The 22456-nt window shown below is 38.1% G+C and overlaps 1 protein-coding gene across 1 annotated transcript in view; it reads right to left on the bottom strand.

Moving 5' to 3' along the window:
* The window catches only part of Arid2 (AT-rich interaction domain 2), a 131194-nt gene that overhangs the window by 34963 nt on the left and 73775 nt on the right, over positions 1–22456 (bottom strand). The window contains exons 6-15 of the mRNA XM_041642560.1: positions 20844–20911; positions 11668–11734; positions 11320–11570; positions 10903–10999; positions 10611–10820; positions 9572–9739; positions 6715–6796; positions 5122–5256; positions 3236–3432; positions 41–2880 (exon numbers count right to left, since the gene is read on the bottom strand). Coding sequence (XP_041498494.1) covers positions 41–2880; positions 3236–3432; positions 5122–5256; positions 6715–6796; positions 9572–9739; positions 10611–10820; positions 10903–10999; positions 11320–11570; positions 11668–11734; positions 20844–20911 — 4115 coding nt within the window. The remainder of the gene's footprint in view (positions 1–40; positions 2881–3235; positions 3433–5121; positions 5257–6714; positions 6797–9571; positions 9740–10610; positions 10821–10902; positions 11000–11319; positions 11571–11667; positions 11735–20843; positions 20912–22456) is intronic.

Here is a 22456-nt window from a genome sequence, read left to right as displayed (position 1 = left end):
GGCACCATTTTAGCGAGACAAACAAAACAAAAGGACTCACCTGTGGAACCACACTCTGTATGTAGGGTGGTGGCTGCTGCTTCTGCTGAGCAGCACTTTCTATTGCTGCTTTAGCTACAGTGTTTGCATTCACTCCTGCTGGTACAGCAACCATCGTTGCACTGCTGCCAGCATTGTTGGGGTCACTGATTGTAACAATTCTAACTCCTACTTTATTTGGAATTCCTGGGACTGCTTCCCTATCATTATCTTCTGCTGGCCTCTTTACAGTTTTGCATTCAGCTGTGCCATTTGTAGACCGAACATCAGATGATAGGGCAGAATGGGACACTCTAGATCCTGAGTGGGGGACGGCTAGGATTTGATGACCCTGTATAACAGGGGTTGTAGAATGTGGTGAGACAACCACACTTGGGCGTTGCTGAGGCACATCTGAATTCAAACTTGAAGCTAGAGGTCCATTAGGCAAATCAGTACCACTGACTTGCTGTGTTGCCACACTTGAAGCTTCCTGCATACTGCTTGTGGACGGTGACCCACCCAAAGTTAACACAGGTCCATTAGAAACTCTTTCTAATTGATCACCTTTGGCAGTATCTTGCTGAGTAGCATCTGAAGTCCCCTGTGGTTCTACTGGAGATATCTCACCATTTCCTACATGATTAGAAGTTTTGTGATTTGGAATGTTTTTGCTTAAATGAGAACCATCTCCTTTATCAAAATCACAGATCCCATTAACGAGTGTTTTTTTCAAATCACTTTTTATATCCTGCATGTCCATTTGTTCTGAGTTCTGTTTTCCAGATGCTCCATTCTCACCTGGTTCCAAGGATGGCCCATTACTAATTAGTGAGCACTGATTAGTCTCACTTTGACTTTTCCCTGAGTTTGAAGGAGGTAGACTTGAGTCACTGTACTTTCTTCCATTTAAAAGACTTCCCACCTGTATCTCACTTTCACTTGTATCCCCATTGCTGGTGTTTGTAGTTCCTCGTCGGCAAGACGGATTCTCCATGACTTCAATTTTCCGTTCATGAACATGTAAACCTGTTGCTTCCTTTGCTTCCTCCTCCTTTTGGCAAATTATTTTATCGCCTTTGAATGGGGGGGTAGCAGTGGTACATGGTGATTGTCCAGCTGGAAGCGTTTGCACCTGAAGTCCAGCTCCCGCCTGTGCTCCGCTCATGCTAATTCCTGCTGGAGCAATGAGCTGAGCTGCATTTCCCTGACTCACAGTCGCAGTTGCAAAACTGGTATTTGGCACAACTGTAATGGTTACCTGGTTGCCAGAAGTCCCTTGGAAAATTGTTGCTGGGCTATTTGAGATCAGTGGACCCGGCAATATTTGTAAGTTCGAAATGGGCACAGTTTGCACTCCCCCTGTTGGTGGCATTGCACTTTGGACCAACTGAACATTTTGCTGTCCAACCAATAGCTGTTGAGCTGGAGTTTGCCCCTGCACTCCAAAACCAGCTGCTTGGTTATTGGCCACCTGATAGACCACCTGAGGGCTAGGAGCTCTTGCATTGTTAGGGGGAGGAATCTGTGGTGCTGGGAGGATAAGCTTACCCCCTGGGGTTGAGGGACCCCGCTTTGGAAGCAGCAGTTGTTTTATCAGACTAGACTCATTGGATGCAGGCTGGGCAACTCCTGCATTTGTTTGCTGGGGCTGAACTTGCATTTGTACTTGTTGTGGCTGTTGAACTTGTACCTGTACCTGCTGGGTGGGAGGTGCTGGTGAATGCTGCTGCTGTTGCTGCCTCTTCACAGACAGCATTTGACTGACAGTAGGAGGTGGCCCCTGTGATTGAAGAGTGGAAGATGATGACATGGCAGTAGGGACTTGATTATTAGTAGTTGGGACAGGTGATGGCGAAGAAGATGGAGTTATGTTTGGTTGCCCAGTTAGCTGAACTGTCTGACCAGCTGGGAGAGCTGCCGGATTAGCAAGAACAATTTGGTGAATGGCTGGTGCATAAGTTTGACCTTGTTGAGCTGGCTGGCTTACAATCACAACACTTTGCTGGGTTGGCTGCTGTGGTTGCTGAATAGGCTGCTGTACCACTGTTGGTGAAACTTGCTGAGAAGGAAGCGGTTTGGGTGCAATGTTCTGGAATCCGACCCTGGAGGGCTGTGGACTTGGAACACCAGCTATGGTAACCACCTGTCCTGTAGCTACCTGGAAATTCTGGACTGAAGTTGCTGAAACGATATTGGACGCTGAAGTCGTTACATACTGTGAGGGTGCTATGATAACAGTGTCTTGTGGCTGGCTACCAGCTGCTGTCTGCTGAGATGAAGTGTGCATAGGCTGTGGTGATGTGGTGATTAACTGTTGACCCTGTGAAACTGTAGACGTACATGCTGGTATGTTCTGTACTCTTCCAAATAAATGACTCTGTGGTACAGTTTGCTGAATTACTGTAACAGGAGTGCCTGAAGGTATCTGTCCTGGTACCACTGTATGCAATGACGATGGTTGTGGCATCACAGATGGATGGTGAAGCAATGTCTGAGAATTCACAACTGTAACAGGTTGTGGCCCTGTACTATGATTCTGAACCACAGAACTCTGTGCAGGTCCTCCTCCAAGAGCAACACTCACAGGAACTGCTGTCTGGGGCATAGAATTCTGAATTACTGTTGCCTTAACGACCTCACAAGGGATTGGAGCTTTATTCTGAATGACAGTCACTGGAGCATTTTGTTGCTGGTGGGTATGAACTGAAGGATTTGGCGGAATTCTAGAAACAGTCTGTGCCACAGTATGAACACCTTGTACTGGAAAAGACATTTGTGTTGCGGTCAAATTCGAAGATTGATTGGTAACAGGAGTCCTCTGAAAATGATTTCCTACAACTTGCGATCCATGAGGGATTCCTGTATGTACGGGAAAAAGGAAAGTTCCAAGTGAAATGACTGCAGAAGCCAAATTTCTTTTGTCTTATTAATTAATACAAAAGGGCGGGTGTTAGGAAATTAATGCCCCCAAAGAGGACACATTCGAGCATGACAACACCCATGAGAAGCACTGTGAAAACACAGGGCATAGTCATCACTTAATATACATAACATGCATTTAAATTCTGGTCATACACAAGCAATACTTAAAAACCTGAAAAACTTGAGTGAGTATGCTGCCTTTTGCCTGTTAATCCCACTTTCAGGAGGATCCCAAGTTTGAGGCCAGCAAAGACCTGCCTATGAATACAATAAATATTAAAAATTAAAATACCTGCAGGTGAAGGAGCTGGAGATATATCAGCAACAGAATCAACACGGACAACAGGAGTGGAAACTGGCTGCTGCTGATAGTACATCTGGATGGGTAGTGGAATAGCCCTCCGCTTCACTCCTATTACATGGATATGTGCCTGTCCACTGTTACTGGAATCCTCCACTCTCCTCACTGTATGATTTGGAAAAACTGTTCTGTAAAATAACACATACTCAATTATGAAAACCAGCAAAAGAACACAATACCGCCTCCAGTCATGCTTAGAGCACTGCCACTGCTACTAGTGTATGGACCAACGTGCTTCACAACGTAAGATTCTACTAGTATATGGACCAACGTGCTTCACAACATAAGATTCTACTAGTATATGGACCAACGTGCTTCACAACATAAGATTCTACTAGTATATGGACCAACGTGCTTCACAACGTAAGATTCTACTAGTATATGGACCAACGTGCTTCACAACGTAAGATTCTACTAGTATATGGACCAACGTGCTTCACAACGTTAAGATTCTACTAGTATATGGACCAGTATGCTTCACAACGTTAAGATTCTACTAGTATATGGACCAACGTGCTTCACAACGTAAGATTCTACTAGTATATGGACCAACGTGCTTCACAACGTAAGATTCTACTAGTATATGGACCAACATGCTTCACAACATAAGATTCTACTAGTGTATGGACCAGTATGCTTCACAACGTAAGATTCTACTAGTATATGGACCAGTATGCTTCACAACGTAAGATTCTACTAGTATATGGACCAACGTGCTTCACAACATAAGATTCTACTAGTATATGGACCAACGTGCTTCACAACATAAGATTCTACTAGTATATGGACCAACGTGCTTCACAACGTAAGATTCTACTAGTATATGGACCAACGTGCTTCACAACGTAAGATTCTACTAGTGTATGGACCAGTATGCTTCACAACGTAAGATTCTACTAGTGTATGGACCAGTATGCTTCACAACGTAAGATTCTACTAGTATATGGACCAGTATGCTTCACAACGTAAGATTCTACTAGTGTATGGACCAACGTGCTTCACAACGTAAGATTCTACTAGTATATGGACCAACGTGCTTCACAACGTAAGATTCTACTAGTATATGGACCAGTATGCTTCACAACGTAAGATTCTACTAGTATATGGACCAACGTGCTTCACAACATAAGATTCTACTAGTATATGGACCAGTGTGCTTCACAATGTAAGATTCTGCAAGAGTGGAATGCAAACAAAGATATGTAGATGATTAATTCTCTAACTAAAAACCTTTTGTTATTAACAATGTTGGGTTTTAAGCAATTCCACATATAACCAGTTTAAAAACATATTTTTATGAATTTAGCAAAGTATCAAAAAATCTCATCGTTGGTCAGATGCATATTAATTACATATTAGAATTCAAGACTTAAGAAGAACTATGTCAGCCGGGCGATGGTGGCGCACGCCTTTATTCCCAGCACTCAGGAGGCAGAGGCAGGCGGATCTCTGTGAGTTCAAGACCAGCCTGGTCTACAGAGCTAGTTCCAGGACAGGCTCCAAAGCCACAGAGAAACCGTGTCTCAAAAAAAAAAAAAAAAAAAAAAAAAAAAAGAAGAAGAAGAAGAAGAAGAAGAACTATGTCTTCAACATGCCAAAGTAAATACGAGAAAAAGAAAAATTTGATTTCTTTTCTTTCTTTGATAAACCTCACCCTGCCTCAACACTGAGACTTTACTTAAGCCTCCACTGCACAAAGCCAACGTGTGGGCAAGTTCAAGCAATGGAGATGCACAAGTCAGCCTTGTGGTGTTTTCTCTAGTGTGCAAAAGCAACCAACATGAATGAACTTCACTTTGAAAAACCATGCACTTTACCTCAGGCACCTGTAAAACCCAGTTGATGTGAGGATGCCTCCACGAGCTAATTTACTGCAAGTTGAGAGATACTCAGAATACATTTCTGCTCGCGAGACTGAACAATCTGGATTTACTTCAAAATGAGCATTTAGCCTAAAAAAAGAGAGAGATTAAGGCATTATATAAAACTGGAAACCCCATCTTTAGCTATATTAAAAGATAATGTTATACTAATACTTCAAACTAACCACATTTTACTACATCATACGTCAGGAGTAAAAAATACACACTGGGTTTTTGACAGATCTAATGAAACAGACCAATTGCTATATTAGCTAATTATATAGGATTAGAAATCTAGTTAGCTTGTAAAATCTCTTTCCAGAACTCACTTTGCAAAATAGGCCAACTTGTTTTTTATATATTTCATCAAATAGTAACAAAGATAAAATATTTTCTTTCCTCGTCAGAAAGTGGCAGGAATATAACTGGGATGTGAAAAGTCTCCATGCACACACACACACACACACATGGTTTAATGTGGTGGTGGTTTGTGTTCTTTTCAACTTTCACAATCCTCTGTGGCCTCAGAGTTTAAGAGCAGACAGAAAACATCGTTTACTTTGTTTTGTACTGCAGAAGGCTAATAAATCCCACTGGCATTACAAGAGTCCTCAAGAATAAAGGGTTAATGTGCAACAATCAAGAAAGAAGGTGAAAAAAAGCAGACTGAGATATTGGAAACCCGGTCAGAACAGAGCACAGCAGTCTGGAAGCACTCAGAGACAAGACACGAAAACGGCACCGCAGCAGTGACAGGAGTCTGTGCTGCACACGACAATGGAGGACGGGAGAGGAGTTTTCAAGTGGTCACATAAACAATGTCTGCACAGCTCCCACCAGAGCCTCGGCAGCTCTGCACATGCTTTGCTCAGAGCGGCTGAGATTAGATGACACCATCTTCTCAAGGAGGCAGTACTGTCAAGTTGTTTATCTTAAGGTAGACACACCAGCTATTCTATCATGTGATTAATTCTCCCTTATTAATCATGGAAAGAAAGCTGGACTACCTTTAAATAAGAAGTTTTGCTTTAAGCCAGGTGTGCTGGCAGCTGCCTGTAACCTCTGTACCTGAGAGGCAGTACACATTCAAGGATACCCTGGGCTACACAGGAAGGACCTGCCTCAAACACAAAAACAAAATCAAAGAAGATATTTATCAAATAAAAAAAAAACCTGGTTCTACTTTTTTCAACACTAGTCCAATTTAGTTTTAACAAAATAATTTGACTAGAAAATACTTTCTACTGACAAATATTATTTCCTACAATGAAAAAAAATTTTTTTAACACAAATTCTATTGCAGAAGCATTAAATGTCATAATTTAAAGACATTCCAGTTAGGCTGGAATTTATAAATTTTTGATGAATTCGTTTCTTTCAAATCATGCCAAAGTCTAGGTGAGATGACTTACACACTTAGACCTGACTAAATTACAAACTCAGACCTACTCTTACTAAGAGCTGCTGGGTCACTAAGGAACCCGTTTCTTTCCTGGTGCTTTGTTCTTCCCAAGGATTTTAAAGCTGTGACAGGAACAAGTCACTTACCACTGACAAGCAAACTTTTCACTATCTATTTCCACTATTCCTGGAGGTGGAGCGGCATGCTGTGTTACAACTGTTCTGGAAGCTAAAGAAAAGATACATTAGTATATCACTTAAAAAATGTGGTCAGTATATGCTACATTTATGAGCACTGAACCAGTTCTTATTTATAAAGAATATCTTCTACAAAGGTATGGAAATACATGGGGAAAAAACACAAAAAATTAGAGAAAGAAAGCAAAGTGAGCATATATTATATCAGATATTGTTTTAGATTCTTCCTATTTTGCTTAGCCTAATGGATAATTAGCTACTAGCAATATAAACTATTTTTCCCACCCTCAGAAACTGACTGAATACTTTATATATTTATTATTTTCCCAGTTCTTTGTTGTGTAGTTACAGGGAAGAAAATCAAGTCACAAAGTGATTAAAATAGAACCAGGCCTGAGTAAAGCGGCGGACCTGCGTGGAAGGAGTGCAGTCTGGTGGCAGTGTGCTTGCCTAACCTAGGTACAATGCCTTCATTCAGTCTCAGTACTGCAGTCAATAAATAAACAAGTGAACAAACAAAAAGGCTAATACCGCCAGCTTGATAAACATCTGTCAGCTGTTGCACAATGCATTAAAAACAATAAATTCATTTTTTAAAAAGATGAGTATTAATTCTATAGAATTTCTAGATTAAGATGGAACAGAAAGCAAGAGAGTTACCAATTCAAGGCTAGCATTGGCCTCATGAAAAGACCTATTTCAAAAAACAAGCACAGAAATTTTGCTTCATATAAATAATAAAAATTAGCTTTGTGGGGGTAGACCCCGAGTGTGTGCTGGCACATTCACAGCCAATGCTTGAGTCCAAGCACTAACAGCAGCATGTTCTACCCCAGCTTTATTAGTTTGGTTTTGTGGCACACATTTTCATGTATTAAATGAGGGAAATCTGTACCATCAAGATTTTTAGAAGAATGGAATCAAAACATATGATACAAGGCACTTTATAAATATCAGAAGCAGCACACTGAAATATAGTAATGTTCAATATTGAATACTACTTCAATTTTCTTAGCCCAGTGATCCACATCAATAGCATCAGCATCTCACATGAACTTGTTAGAAATGAAAGTTCACAGGTCCCACCTGACTAGAAAATTCAGAACTCTGTGCTATACATATGCCTTCAGATGATTCTAATCAGCATGATTTATAACAATGTCTTGTACATACCTTTTTAGAAATAAAACCTATCTTAAGAGGAAGCAACAAGTCAAGCATTTCATAATTCTTTGGTTTTTAACAAGAAGAAAGAAAGCAAAAAAAAGGGGGGGGGAGAGGGAGACAGACAGACAAACAACAAAAAAGAAGAGAGCTATAGTTGCCAGATGAACAATAAAAATAAGCTTAATATTTTTTGGATGATTGTTTAAAAAAATTCAAAGATTCCAAGTTCTCTCCTTGTCCATTCATTGACATGACCTAGATTGTCAACTTGTATCTTTAATGCAAACTCAGGGGTCACACAGGTGGCCAGGCTAATCTACATGGGTCACAAAGCACAACCAAGTCTTAAATGGGAAAGGGACTGCTAGTGATGAGAGAGAGAGGGTTAGAAGAATGGAAGGAGAAAAAACAGGGAATAATCAGAATACATTGTTTACACAGAAAATGTCATCAATTTAAAAAGAAGAGAAAACAGGATTAATGCTGGTTTCGCTCCATTCTGGCAATAACAGTGCACATCCACACATATGCTGCATGGATAGCTCTGGGCCCTGAGAACACTTCCAAGCACCTCACTTTGCACTTAAAGATTATTTAGAAACAAAGCCTGTGCTTACTCTTGTCTGATGTACTACTTACTACTGAAACTTGTCATTATAAAACAAACTTCTAAAAAGAGTTTTATAAAGAAACAAACATTTACCAAGTATACTTTAAGGCTGGGAACATGTAAAGTGATGGAAAGAGACTCCAAGCATAAGCCATTACAGTAGGAAAAGGATTATGAGGCCACAAGGGTGAGGACAAAGTAAAGGAGGGTTTTCCACAGTAGGCGACATTATGAAAGCATTTCTGTCTTTTTGGCAAGGATGTTAGGATTGAACTCAGGTTGTGCTGCCATGGATGTGCTTTGACACTGACCCAAATTCTTAGTCTATACACATTTGAAAAAATGGTTTATGGCATCAAAATTCTAATAGCTATAAAGAACACGGTATTATTTTTAAAAGAAAATATACTTTTTGCAATTATTTAAATTATGATGAAATAAAGATGCTGACCTAAAAACAGCTAAAAAACTTTCATGATGATGAAGAAGGCAAAGTTTCAAGATAATCATTCCGTGAGAGCAGTACCACACCACACAAGTGTCTCGCTACAGAGAAGAGCCAAGTGAATGCTCTCCAGCTCAAAGTTACTTCTCTCAGTCTCTAGAGTCCTCCTTCCACCTCTGATTCACTTACTACCTAAGTGAATAATCTACAGGTCATTAATGCTTACCTGTCTTCATTAAACAAATGAGAGAGCTAGAGGGTAATACACAAATAACTTGCTCAGGAATATACAGATCCCATGAATAAAACCACAAAAAATAAGCACTGATTGCTTATACATCCCTCATATTTCGTTAATTGTTCTGAATCTGCCTCCTCTATTTTATCTAGTCCTCCCTCAGTGCTCACCTTGATCTTGCTGTACCTATAATATAGGCTAGCTATGAAATCTGAAGTAATATAAGTCTTCTTTAGCCAACTCTTTGTAAACATTACTTCTTTGCATTGCACATTTGAATTTACCCTAAGTATTAAATCTTACACACCCATAAGCATATTGAAAAAGAACATATGAAAACACTAACCTGGGCCAGATGCTGAATGGGCCTGGGTTTGGACCTGCTCTATAGCTTGGGGCCTAATTTCAGATAAAACTTGATGACTGGAGCTTGGATGTTCAACGAGTTTCACTGCAGCTAGTGCATCAGGGCCAAACATCTGAATGTCCATAGAAACCAGACACACTAGCATATCTAAAATCAAAGGAGAGGAATTAGTTAATAATATTATAAATCAATGTCAGAATTATGGGTGAACTATTAAGAAAAGAGAAGCAGCCCAATCTCTAAAAATAATTTAGTATCTGAGGAAGAAACTAGTTGTCTTGATTTTTAAAATGTTTCCAAAGTAATTCTGATATGTGTCCAGATTTGAGGATCACTAATATGAAAACTGATCTTTTAATTTCTCAATAACATCATCTTTAAGTTAAATCTTTATTAACCTTGATCTAAGTGTTCATCCCTACGAAAGGCAGAATGCTAACATAGCATGTCAGTGAGTATATCTAAACTAGTGAGACTGCAAGGGTCAACTCACTGCTCTTTAAGACAGTGCCACTGTGAGCACGTGCAGAACCAAAAGGAAACTAGTCTCATTTGATCCACTTGCTAACCATCACTGATGACTGTCTGCATAGGGAAGTTCTGAAGGAGTCGGCACAGCGGCGCTGTTAGCTTAGATCTGACTTACAATAGGAACATGCTGACAGCTACAAAATCAAGTTTGTCATACAGCAGATGTTCCTTATCATCTAAAAGGTTTACGTAAAGTTGCATGTCTGAGGGAGTAATAACTTTTCAACACTACACAATAAATCCTCAATGCCAAAGTTTCCACACCATATCATATTGGTTTTCCTCAATAAAGAAAATACTTGTGCCAAAGATGTAGTTCAGTTGGTAGAGTGTTTATCTAGCATGCACAAAACCCTGGGTCTCATCCCCAAGCAAGGTGGTGGCTCACACCTGTAATGTCAACATTCGGGAGATGGTTTTGAGCCCAGCTCAGGCTACATAAGACCCTGTCTCAAAAAATAAAATAAAACTGTTGATGTTGTCTTACCTATGCTCTTTTCTACTTTTGCAATTTTTGTGCAGGCAATATCTCCCATTTCAGTGAGCATGTACAGCACCTCTAGTGTGGAGGTTACAAGTAGCACATCAGGCAAAGTAAGGTGACAAATTATCTCTCTGTATGAGTCTTGATCCACATATTCACAAATCAACACACCATTATCTTCTGCTTTGCAAAGATTTCCCAAAATTTCCATGCCTGCAAGAACACATATGTTTTGTTTTTGAAATAAATAATAAAGTTTGTTCACATGAAATAATAAAAAAAATTGAGTTCTCACCCCTCATCTTTAAAAACCTATCCCTTGACATTAGGCATTTTGTAACAGTATGGAACATCAGATGAGTAGTTTTGAAATCAACAGGGTCCAATAAAAGCTGGAAGAAAGAAAGGACACCATCACTGAGCTATGCTTCTTCCCAAACTGTGCATTTTAAACTTAATAAAAATGAATAAGACAACGTTGTATTACTTTAAAAATATAAATGACATGGAAACAGTTATCATTAAATTTGTAGTATCATTTCAAATGTCCCCCCCCAGAAATATGACTCTTCTACACCACTTTCAGCCACAAATATACATAACCATTTAAAATTTGGCAAATATAGGCAGATACAGAATGTAACATTTCAAAATTTTAAAGTAAATGTGGATAAAAACAAAAAGACATGTTAAGGAAATGCCACATGCTTACCTCAGCTGCAATATTCCCTAATGTGTCAAGGCCTAATTGCCTTAAGGAAATAAAATGACTATGAGCAGAGAGTAATAGGAAACGAAGACAGGTGCGATTAGCTGCCAAGAGCTTCACATTGCCCTCCTCAAAGGAAAGGTTCCGCAGAATCACTGCAATCTGAAGTACCCGCTGTCCTTCAATGTCATTAATGCCCAGCTTTCGAGGTGGATGAAATAAAGATTCCCAAATCCATTCTCCTGATGTATCTTCTGCAACAAAAAATACAAATTTCCCTGAAGCTGCTATTTCATTTATTATTGTTATTCTAAAAGTAAGTAATAAACTGACCTATGCTGACTGACTTACCATGAGACTTGTTTCTGTCAGAAATTAGGTCACGCACTTCATTGTCATCAACAATGTCTTTCCAAAACTGTAATGAGAAATGCTGATGATTTAAAACAAATATTATATTACTTTGATAAATGTTAACATAAAATAAAACTAGATTTTTAAACTATTTTTACATTCCTGTGGATTGTGTTACAACTTATGGATTTTTTTTTTGACATAACCACTTGCTTTTCACGCAGCTTAATAAAAAATTTTTATAGACCAAAAGTTCTTAATCTGGGTCCACAGAATTTTGTAAGGTATCTGGGAATTTGGATGGGGAAGAAAAATGGCATCTTAATATTCTTAAGTGGATTCAAGCATTTCTTGGGTGGTTTCTTCCCCTACAGGTATTATCTACCAAAGCACAGCGAGATTAGAAGCACCTGTGATTTATCAACCACAAGAATCACACATATTTTCAGGTTGTCTTACAACTATGCAAACTATGATTTATGCAGATCAATACATGTAAACTGCATCTATAACTTGTGTTATTATCACAGTGCCCATCTTTACAGGCTCTTCTGATACACAGAGTACACTGGTAGGGTGGATGTTTAAGTTGCTTTCCAGTGTTTCCACTTTGAACTTTACATAGAAAGAGATGAGTCCAAACCTACAAACTGTTAAGACAGTCTTTCAGGACTTATACTGTTCTATTCTACAAAATTCCAGTTTGTCAAGGCTTGTGACCCTAACGTAGGTATAGCAGTGGAAGTGGTTCCTGTTCCATTCTAAAGGCTGAAATGCACACACTGAGGTAACTGAGTTTTGGAAACAGAGTGTTTTTGATTTTGAGGTTATCAGTATGAATAAACGTTTCCAGGCCACACAAAGTTCAATAGTCAATTTAAAAAAAGAACAAAAAACAAGAAACAGTAAATAATGAAGATACCAGATGTGGAAGTCAGAATGATCATGGATAGTAAGTAGCTCCAAAGAAATAAAAGACTGAGCATTTTGGCAAAGGAATGGAAACTAAAAGAAACAAACAAATTCCAGAACTACAAAACAATAACTGAGTTTAAAAATTCAAGAAATGGGCTTAACAACTAACAATTGTCAAAAGTGAACACAGAAAGTTTGAATTTTAAAGAAAAAAAAAGATGACCATAAAAAGGTCTGTGAGAAACTACCTTAGCGGGAGGAAAGTGAGAACAAAGTAGACTGGGTGTTAAGGAAAGAGATTTTCTAAATAAATTAAAGTTCTAAGCTGCAGAATGAAGAAATACTATCTCAAAGAAACTAAATAAAAGTGTAGGGATGTAAAACTTCTTAAAAAGAGAGACAAAGAAACAATCAATGCAGGCAGACAAAAAAGACAGAGAACTTTAAAGTGACAGCAGAGTTTGTGGAACCCAGAAGACATAGGGAACAGAAAAGTAGTGGAACAAGGATTTTAGGGGAAATGGTCTGATGGGGCTTCTGGCCAGGTAAATAATGGAGCAATGGGTACCGGTGTACCAACTTCCCATGAACTAACATGCATGGAAAGTATTTTCACGATTGGACAACAGGTGTGCACGACCGAGAGTACTGAAATAAAGGAGCAAAGGGTTGCACACCGATCACCCACAATTCTATTTGTACTTTATTTCTGGGCTAAGACATCCAAACAGAAAGAAACTCAAGAGACAGTGACTGCTAACATGAGCAGATTGTTTAGGGCTTACTTCAAACCAATGCAGACAGCATCTGAAAGCCAATCTCTAGAAATGAGGAACCATGTAGCAAAAGCTCCACAAATCTAGTAGGGGTACCAAAGTTGTACATCTGTATGGTAATATTCCACACAACAGGAAAAACATGGAAACAACACTACAGAGGTACGACAGAAGTTCAGAGAACAGAGAAAATATATAAACTGAGCTAATTCAACAGAATTCCTACAGATACCAAACACTGGGTAAGATTAATCTACACATATTATGGTACAAGTCTTCAGTGGCCCTTAATCTCCATGTATTCAAGACTTGGTCCCTGCAGGGAGAGGGTGGTATTGGCAGGCTGCAGAGAGCTTTGTGGGATGGGGTCAAGTAAAAGCTTTTTTTTTTTTTCCCCGAGACAGGGTTTCTTTGTGGTTTTGGAGCCTGTCCTGGAACTAGCTCTTGTAGACCAGGCTGGTCTCGAACTCACAGAGATCCGCCTGCCTCTGCCTCCCGAGTGCTGGGATTAAAGGCATGCACCACCACCGCCTAGCTAGTAAAAGCTTTTTAAATCACTGTGAGCATGCTCCCAAAAGGGACTGTGGTACCCTGCTCCTTTGTGTTCATTCTTAGTTCCTGGCGATGAGGGAGGAAATTTGCCCCACATATTATACTGTACAGATGTGTTAAATTAGCACAGCACCAAGGCCACTCAGATGTCATTGAGTATAAACTAAAATAACCCTGTCCCTTATGAGGTCATTATCTCCAGGGTCTCACACATGTTAGGAATTCTACTACAGCTATTCTTGGAGGTAGAGATGATGCTGTAGGGATACAAAGCTGACTTTTAAAAACAAAACAAATAAAACCTTGCTGCAACAAGGCTAAAGCCAATGCAGCTACAGAGTTAAACCAAGTAACAGCTAAGAACCTCTAAGAAGAAAATTAAAATTCTCTAAAAGAAACCAAAATGTAGACTTCGTGATGTAATACACACAAATATCTGTAACTGAAAAAAAAATAAAAAACTTACTAGACATAAGAAACTAGGAAACCTGACTAATTATCAAGACCCAAAGAAACAAAAAAAAATTTTTTTCAGCAAGACTAGTTCTTAAATAAGAAAGTTTAGAGAATAGACAAGGCTTAAAAAAAACTATATTAACAAACATACTCGAAAGAACTTAAAAAGAAAAGATAAAGGAAAAATAATAAAAATGATAAAAACATGATAAGGAAAAAATAGATAATAAACCAAATGGAAACTTTAAAACTGGGCTGGAGAGATGGCTCAGTGGCTGCTCTTCCAGGCGATCCAGGCTCAATTCAAGCTCACAATCGTAATAACTCTGATGCTCTCTTCATAGGCAACAAACACACACACACACACACACACACACACACACACACACACGGAGAGCGAGAGCATACATTCAAGAAAACACTCAAATCCAAAGAAATAAACCTCAATTAAAAATCTTAGTTTTAACTAGAAATGAAAACAAATTACAAGATTGTCTCATCTTGAGAAGATAAAAAGTTGACAAAAATACCATCCATATTGAAGTATACATGGGCTAAGATTTAAAAATTAGAATAGAATATTAGATGTGTGAAATATTATTGTTTAATATACCCAATAAAATTTGAGGGGAATGAAAATAACTTGACAGTTGTTAAACACTTTCCAAATTTCATATAAAATATCAAACCATAGATTCACAAAGCTCAATGAACAATAGGGGAGGCATGTAATGAAAAATTCAAGACACAACCCAATGAGACTTAAAAAAAATCACTAATAAAGAAAACATCTTTAAGTCAGAGATAAACTGCACCACCAAAACTGACTGAGTGATGTGGGATTCCCCTCTGTATGCTGTGAATACCATTGGTGACTAAATAAACTGTCTTGGGCCTGCACAGGGAAAACTAAACTGAATGCTGGGAGAAAGGAAGCAGGGTGAGGGAGAAGCCATGTAGCCACTGGAACATTTAGCTGGTAAGCCACAGCCACGTGGCAATCAATACACAGATTACTAGAAATGGGTTAAATTAAGATATAAGTGTTAGCCAATAAGAAGCTAGAGCTAATGGGCCAAGCAGTGTTTTAAATATAGTTTCTGTGTGATTATTTCGGGGCTGAGCAGCTGGGAACCCACAAGTGGCCTACATTACAACAACCGGCTTCTTGAGAATAATGTTAAGCAATTAAGTATCATCTTCAAAGAACTGAGACAGGACCCCAAAGTCTACTATTCATGAACATACAAATCTCTTAATTTTGGAGGCACAACCAAAATTTCAATAAAATAAAAGGAGTTCAAACTCCATTACATCATTAACATCATGAAATGTACTTAGTTGAAACATGATTTAAAGACATGATTGCATTCTGTGAAGAGGAAGAAATCAAGATCCAACCAGAAGCAAGCAAAAAGAAACACCGAGGAAGGAAAAACTGTGGTACAAGATCATCAACCATAAGAAAACTGTAGTGGCCAAACAAGCAGCAGACAATGTTGAATTCAAGGCAAGAGGTATTAGCCGACATGTTAGGAAGTATTTCATAATGGCACAAAATGGCACAAAGATCCGTCAGGAAAACATAATGATTGTTAACTATAGAAGTGATTAATAAGTTTGAGTACTTGAAGCAAAATCAGACAATTGAAAATGGATACAAATACTTGTATCATAGCTGGCAATTTCATTACTTCATTACTCAGTGAATCACAGAATAACAATTATTAATAGACAACATGTCCAATATAGCAGTATAAAAAATCCTTTAAGACCCACTGGAACCACTAATGAACCAAGAACATACACTGGATTATAAAACAAACTTTCCTAAATGTCAAAGGCCTGAATCATAAGAAGCATATCCTTCAAAAACAATAGAATTTACTGGAAATCAGTGTGACTGATGATGATAAAAGCCATAAGGAAAAAAATCTACCTTATAGAAATTACAGGCCGGGCGGTGGTGGCGCACGCCTTTAATCCCAGCACTCGGGAGGCAGAGGCAGGTGGATCTCTGTGGGTTCGAGGCCAGCCTGGTCTACAGAGCTAGTTCCAGGACAGGAACCAAAAAGCTACGGAGAAACCCTGTCTCGAAAAAATCCAAAAAAAAAAAAAAAAAAAAAAAAAAAAAAAAGAAATTACAAGTATTCTTTTTTTTTTTTTTAGTTTTTCGAGACAGGGTTTCTCTGTGGCTTTGGAGCCTGTCCTGGAACTAGCTCTGTAGACCAGGCTGGTCTCGAACTCACAGAGATCCGCCTGCCTCTGCCTCCCGAGTGCTGGGAACAAGTATTCTTCTATGATACTTAGGAATCAAAAGTCACCAGGAACACCAGAAACTACTCTCAAACTAAATAATAATGAAAAGTGAACATAAAAGGGGTGTGCATGTGACCAAAGCAGTTTGTAGAATACAGTGCATAATAAATGAAGATATTGATAACAGAAAGACAAACAGATAATCTAAAAGAGAACAATTTAACTTATACATGGTGTGCTAATAACAACTGCACACAGAAATGGAACTGTTCCAGGATCCCTGCATCATCCACGGAGTGGTGATAACAATTTACTCAAAGAGTTAATACGCAAATTGCTCTAGTATAAACAATTAGATAACAGAAAGGGGCATACGACCTCAAGGTACTAGTGAATAAACTTTTGTAAAATTAACAGAACTTAGAGCTGGGTGTGATGCCTGCCTATAATCCTATTACTAACAAGGTGATTACAGAACTGCACAGGGGAGGCTGAGACAAGATTCTGAGTTGATGCTACTCTGGGATACACAGTAAAAACTTGTTAAAAGAAACACCCCCACCCAACACATCCACCCACACACCCCACCAGCACTATTCAGTCCTGGGGGTAAGACCCAAACAAAACCAAAACAGGCTATAAATTCAAGAAGCTGCCAGGAATCAGGAAAACTGAAAATCAATTAACAAAGTTATTTGGTTTCTGGGAACCAAATCCCTTTCTAAATAAGTCAGTACCAAAAGGGAAAATAGGAAATATTTTTAAACTGAAGTATAACAAAAACAAGACATCATAAATACATATTACAAGGCTAAAAGTGTACTGAGAGGGGACTTCACTGCCTTAAATGTATTTTATACATTAGAAAACCAACCTTTAAGCCTTAACTTGTTAGAAAGGTGCAACATACCAAAGCCAAAGAAAACAGCATAAAGATTTATGAACAGCAGAATATAAATGAACAGCAGCAGTCGGCTTCCTCAAATCACCACACTCACATCTTTGTCTGCACATAATTAGTAATTAATTATTCTACTGCTACTGTGACTGTGTAAAATATTCTGTGTGACTTAAAATTTCAGCATCAACTCTCCTGAATTAAGAAAATTATCTAATTCTATAAACAACAGGTATGGTTTTTTAGGGGGTAAGGTAAGAATATGAGATGGGATCTTTGTTTAGTTATGAAGAAGGAATTAGGAATAAAGCTCTATCATAGCAAGAAATTTACAGGCTTAATAATCTCAGTATCCCTGAATTTTGAGTAAGCTGTTCACCACTGGCTTGCTCTTCAGTTTCCATGGGCTTGGTTTCTACTCCTGAGTCAATGGGCACTAACACAGTGACTTCAGAACAGTATTTATTTGTCTTTAAATGTCTTGCAAATTTAAGATAGTAGCATAAGTAAATGAAATAAAGAAATAAATAAAACAAGACTGGAAAAAATACAAGGGACTAATCCTGTGAGCCAGTAACACCTGGCTCACAAGTTTTATTAGGGTGTTGTGGTCTGAATAAGAACAGCCCTCATAGGCTCATATAGTTGAATGTTTAAATACCAGAGAGTGGCACTATTTGAAATGATTAGAAGGATTAGGAAGTGTGGTCTTATTGGAGGAAGTATGTCATTGGGGGTGGGTTGTAAGCTTTTAAAAGTCCACGCCAAGAGTCTCTCTTTGCCGACAGATCAGGATGTAGTTCTTAGCTACTGCTCCAGAGCCATGCATGCTGCCATGCTCCCTGTCATCATACAGTACTAAACCTCTGAAACTGTAACAAATCCCTCAATTAAATGCTTTCGATTATTATAATTGCCTTGATCATGGTATCTTTTTAAAGCAATAGAACAGTGACTAAGATACCAGGTTTATGCGTATTACATAAACTATCCTAAACGAAATAATTTATTTAAAGATATTTTTAAATATATAGATGTTTACATTATTAAAAGCAAAAGAGAATATTAAAAGATATTAATTGTATGAAAGTACCAAAGAATCAAAGAATTAAAATTACAAAAAAGGATCTTCAGAAATTAAAATGAATTTCTAAAAAAAATTCAACAAATGGGTAAAATGACATATTAGACACAACTAGAAAAGGATTAAGTGAGCTGGAAAAAAAAAGTAACAAGCAAAAGAACAAACAAAAAACGGAGAAAGGATTTCTTTAAAGCCAGTATCCAAGAGGCAGAGCCGGGTAAGATTTCTATGAGCTTTGAGCCCCGACTATGGTGGGAGTTTTGGGACAGCCAGGGCTGCAGAATAGAACCCCGTTTCCAAAGATAAAACAAATACAGAGAAAGACTCCACAAATTCAATTATGGGATTCCAAAAGTCAAGGAAACTTTTATCTTGTCACATGGTTCTAAAACATCAAAGAGATTATCTAAATTAATAAAAATGTCAGAAAAGAAAGGTAGAAAGCAAAATAGCAACAATAAAATAAAAATACAACAATTCTATGATTTAAGATATTGGTAAAACAGAGACAAAAGTGGAGAATTATTTGAATATAGTACCTAAACTGACAGATCAATTCAGGGTATTTTTATATAATATGGAAAGGACACAGATTCAGAAGGGAAAGGAGATATGCACACCATATTAGACACTAACAAATCACAAGACAGCCTGCTTTCCAAGGCTTCAAACTATACCGAAGCATAAAATTAGAGCATAACTCTAGAGGTAGACCCTGGTTAACAAAAGACAAGTATTTTAGAAATATATCAGAATATATATATATATATATATATAAATTAATTTATTTATAATTTTTTTAGCTATATGAATGTTTTGCCTGGTTGTTTGTATATGTACCGTGTGTACAGCAAGTGCCAGAATAAGTCAAGAGGGCTCCAGATCCCCTGGAACTGAAGTTATGGATGGTTGTGGGGCACCATGTGGGTGCTGGGAATCAAACCCAGACCCTCTACCAGCAGCAAAAACTGCTTTTACCTGCACAACCATCTCTCTAGCTGAGAAATTCAGTGACACACCAAAGCTGTAAACAGATCAACAAATAGGACAGAGTGCAGAAATTGACCCATACATATGTAATCATCAAATCCATGCAAAATGTGAAATTGCAACGAAATGATGAAAATACAGAAAATACACGAAAATGAACAAATTCCTAACTTCCACACAAATGCTATACAAACTGTATATGTAAATGTGAAAGGTCATACAGAAAAAATTCTATTTGTGACATCAAAGTAGGCAGAATTTTGTAAACACACACACACACACACAAAAGTTAAAACTTAAAGCAAGAATTGACTGAGCTGCACTGCACTAAGATTAAGTCACCACGTACAGCTGACAGCAGAGGCTGAGAGAGGACAGCTGCATGTGTGAAGTCAGCCTGCTCTATACAGTAGTAAGTTCTAGGAAGTCTGGGCGAGAGTAGACTCTGTCTCAACTGACTGACAGACCCATCAACCAACCAGTCAGATAAATAAACCTTTCCAACAAGGAACTCCTTTGAAGAAAGGAAAGCAACAAAAAAGATACTTTTAAGACATATATTTTAAAAAGAACGTTACTGGGAAACATACAGGCCTCTAAAAATCAGTAATGTTAATAATATCAATTTTAAAATGGCCAAAGAAGAGCACTCACTACCTCAAACAAGCTATCAAAATAGTCAAAGGTATTTCAATTTTCACTAATCATTGGGGGGAAAAGGAAATTACAACCTAAACAGTAAAACCATATATTCATATATATGGAAAGGATAAAATCATAGACCAACCATACAAAACCCTGACAACAATGAACAACTGAAACCCTGATTTATTGATGTTGAAAATTCTGACAATAGCACTATTCTAACAGCCTGTCTGGCAGTATCTAATAACAGAATATACAGCCTTTGTTTGTAATCTAGCAATTGTACTTCCAGGTGTATCACCCAATACATGTACAAAATTTTCTGAAACACCAAATCCTGGCAGCTTAAAACTTTAAATATTTTCGATTATTACATATTTATTACTTCAGAAACCAAGTAAAGAATGAAGAAATTTCATTTCTGTTCACTAGAGCCCTTAAAAGAGTTTCCATTCAATCACAACCTCTAAACAGGTATATAAACAATTCTGACAAAGATAAAGTAGTAATATGGAATACACACAAAGCCGGCAACCACTGACTTCAGGGTGGCTTGGCTGCATGCACCCCATGCATCAGCATTCAGTTTTTAGATTACCTTAACAAAGTCTCTATCAGTCTTCTCTCTCCATTCTTCTCCAAAGACAGTAGAGAATGATCCTAAAGCTAAAACAACAGTACAAATGCAATCAATTAACTCTCAGTTCTTAATATCATGTATCTTTGAAAAACAATAAAACTACATTTCAATATATCATTTTTGCTAAAAATATTTCCTAATAAATCACATTATTAAATATAAGTATACTGTAGTAAACAACAATCTTTTAAATAGAGCTTCAAAACAGCTTAAGTCTCTACACTACAAACACACAGCTCTAACCTGGAGATGTCTTACTGGTAGAGCACAGATGAGGCCCTGAGTTTGATCCTTAGCAACACAAAACAAATGCATTTTTTAAGTAGCTAAAGAGGCAGCTTGGATTTCAAGACTATGCATTGCTTTTCCAGAGGACCCTTGTAGGATGGTTCACATGTATTCACTCCAGGTCAGGGAACTTGACTTTCCTCTTCTGGTCTCTGTGGACACTGCTCTTGTGTGCATGTATGCCACCCCCTACCCACCCACCCACCCACCCACCCACACAATCAAGCATAAATCTTTAAAAACTAGCCCAAATTTTTTTTTTTAAAAAAAACTATACACCATAAAGAAAAACAGTGTTCCAATACAAGCTTCCTTTTGTAGGGAAGAAAACACAGTAAAGAGCTAAACAGATGCTGCTGCGATGGAGTGCCAGGAGCCAACATTGAAAACCCCGGCATCGATTTCAGAGACGACTGTATGAGTCATACTTTAAAAAACAAAAAGCAAGACATTCGTTGTAAACAATTCTAATTAAAAAAAAAAAATCCCTGTAAGGAAAATTCTCTATAATTGCATTCAACAAATAAATAGATAAATGAATAAATGCTACTGTGCTGTGTGTGTTCCACACTGTGTCATTCTCCCCTCCCACTTTCTTTGAACAGGGTCTCGCAGTCATGTATGACACCAAGACTCGGAGTCTTCTGTCCCTGCCACAGGAGGACTGTTGCAGATGTGTACTGCCACACACCAGCTTTATCGAGGGCCCGGGAACACCAGCTCAGGCCCCAGGTTTGGCAAGTAACTTGCTCACTGAGCCATTTCCCAAGCCCTGAAGCCTCTGTATTTGTTAGTGCTTTTTTTTTTTTTTTTTAAATCTCAAACAACTTTTGGGGACAAGGTCTAACTCTGCAGTCCTCTGGACTTAAACTGAAAGGGCCACCTGTCTGCCTCCTCAGGAATGACACCACGCCCTGTTAAAAGCACTGTCTTAGCTGTTGAGACAATAGTGTTTGTTAAAATTAACATTCCAGATCACAGAACTACAAGTACAATGTGCTTACAGAATGTGAGAAGATATGCCAGACATGAGAATGCCATGTCTTCATTCATCAAAACTAGCCACGTTACTTCTATCCTATGCATTTTAAGTCACTATTTACACATATTCCATTCAATGGCCAGATTTTAAGTCTTCACTAATATTCTGATGTGAAAAAAATGTTCTTTACAAAGTTTTTGTTTTACAGTTTCAAAAAAGGGATAAACACCTTCAAATTCCATTCTATTTTAAGTGCCGAATTGTATTTGAAAGAATAAAAGAAAATATCACAAAAAAAAAA

This window comes from Microtus oregoni, unplaced genomic scaffold (genome assembly GCF_018167655.1).
Source record: "Microtus oregoni isolate MIOR12 unplaced genomic scaffold, Mior012 000077F_ref0000221, whole genome shotgun sequence".
NCBI classification, from domain to species: domain Eukaryota; kingdom Metazoa; phylum Chordata; class Mammalia; order Rodentia; family Cricetidae; genus Microtus; species Microtus oregoni.
Note: the sequence above shows the minus strand (reverse complement) of the source record. Positions and strands in the feature narration are given on the sequence as shown.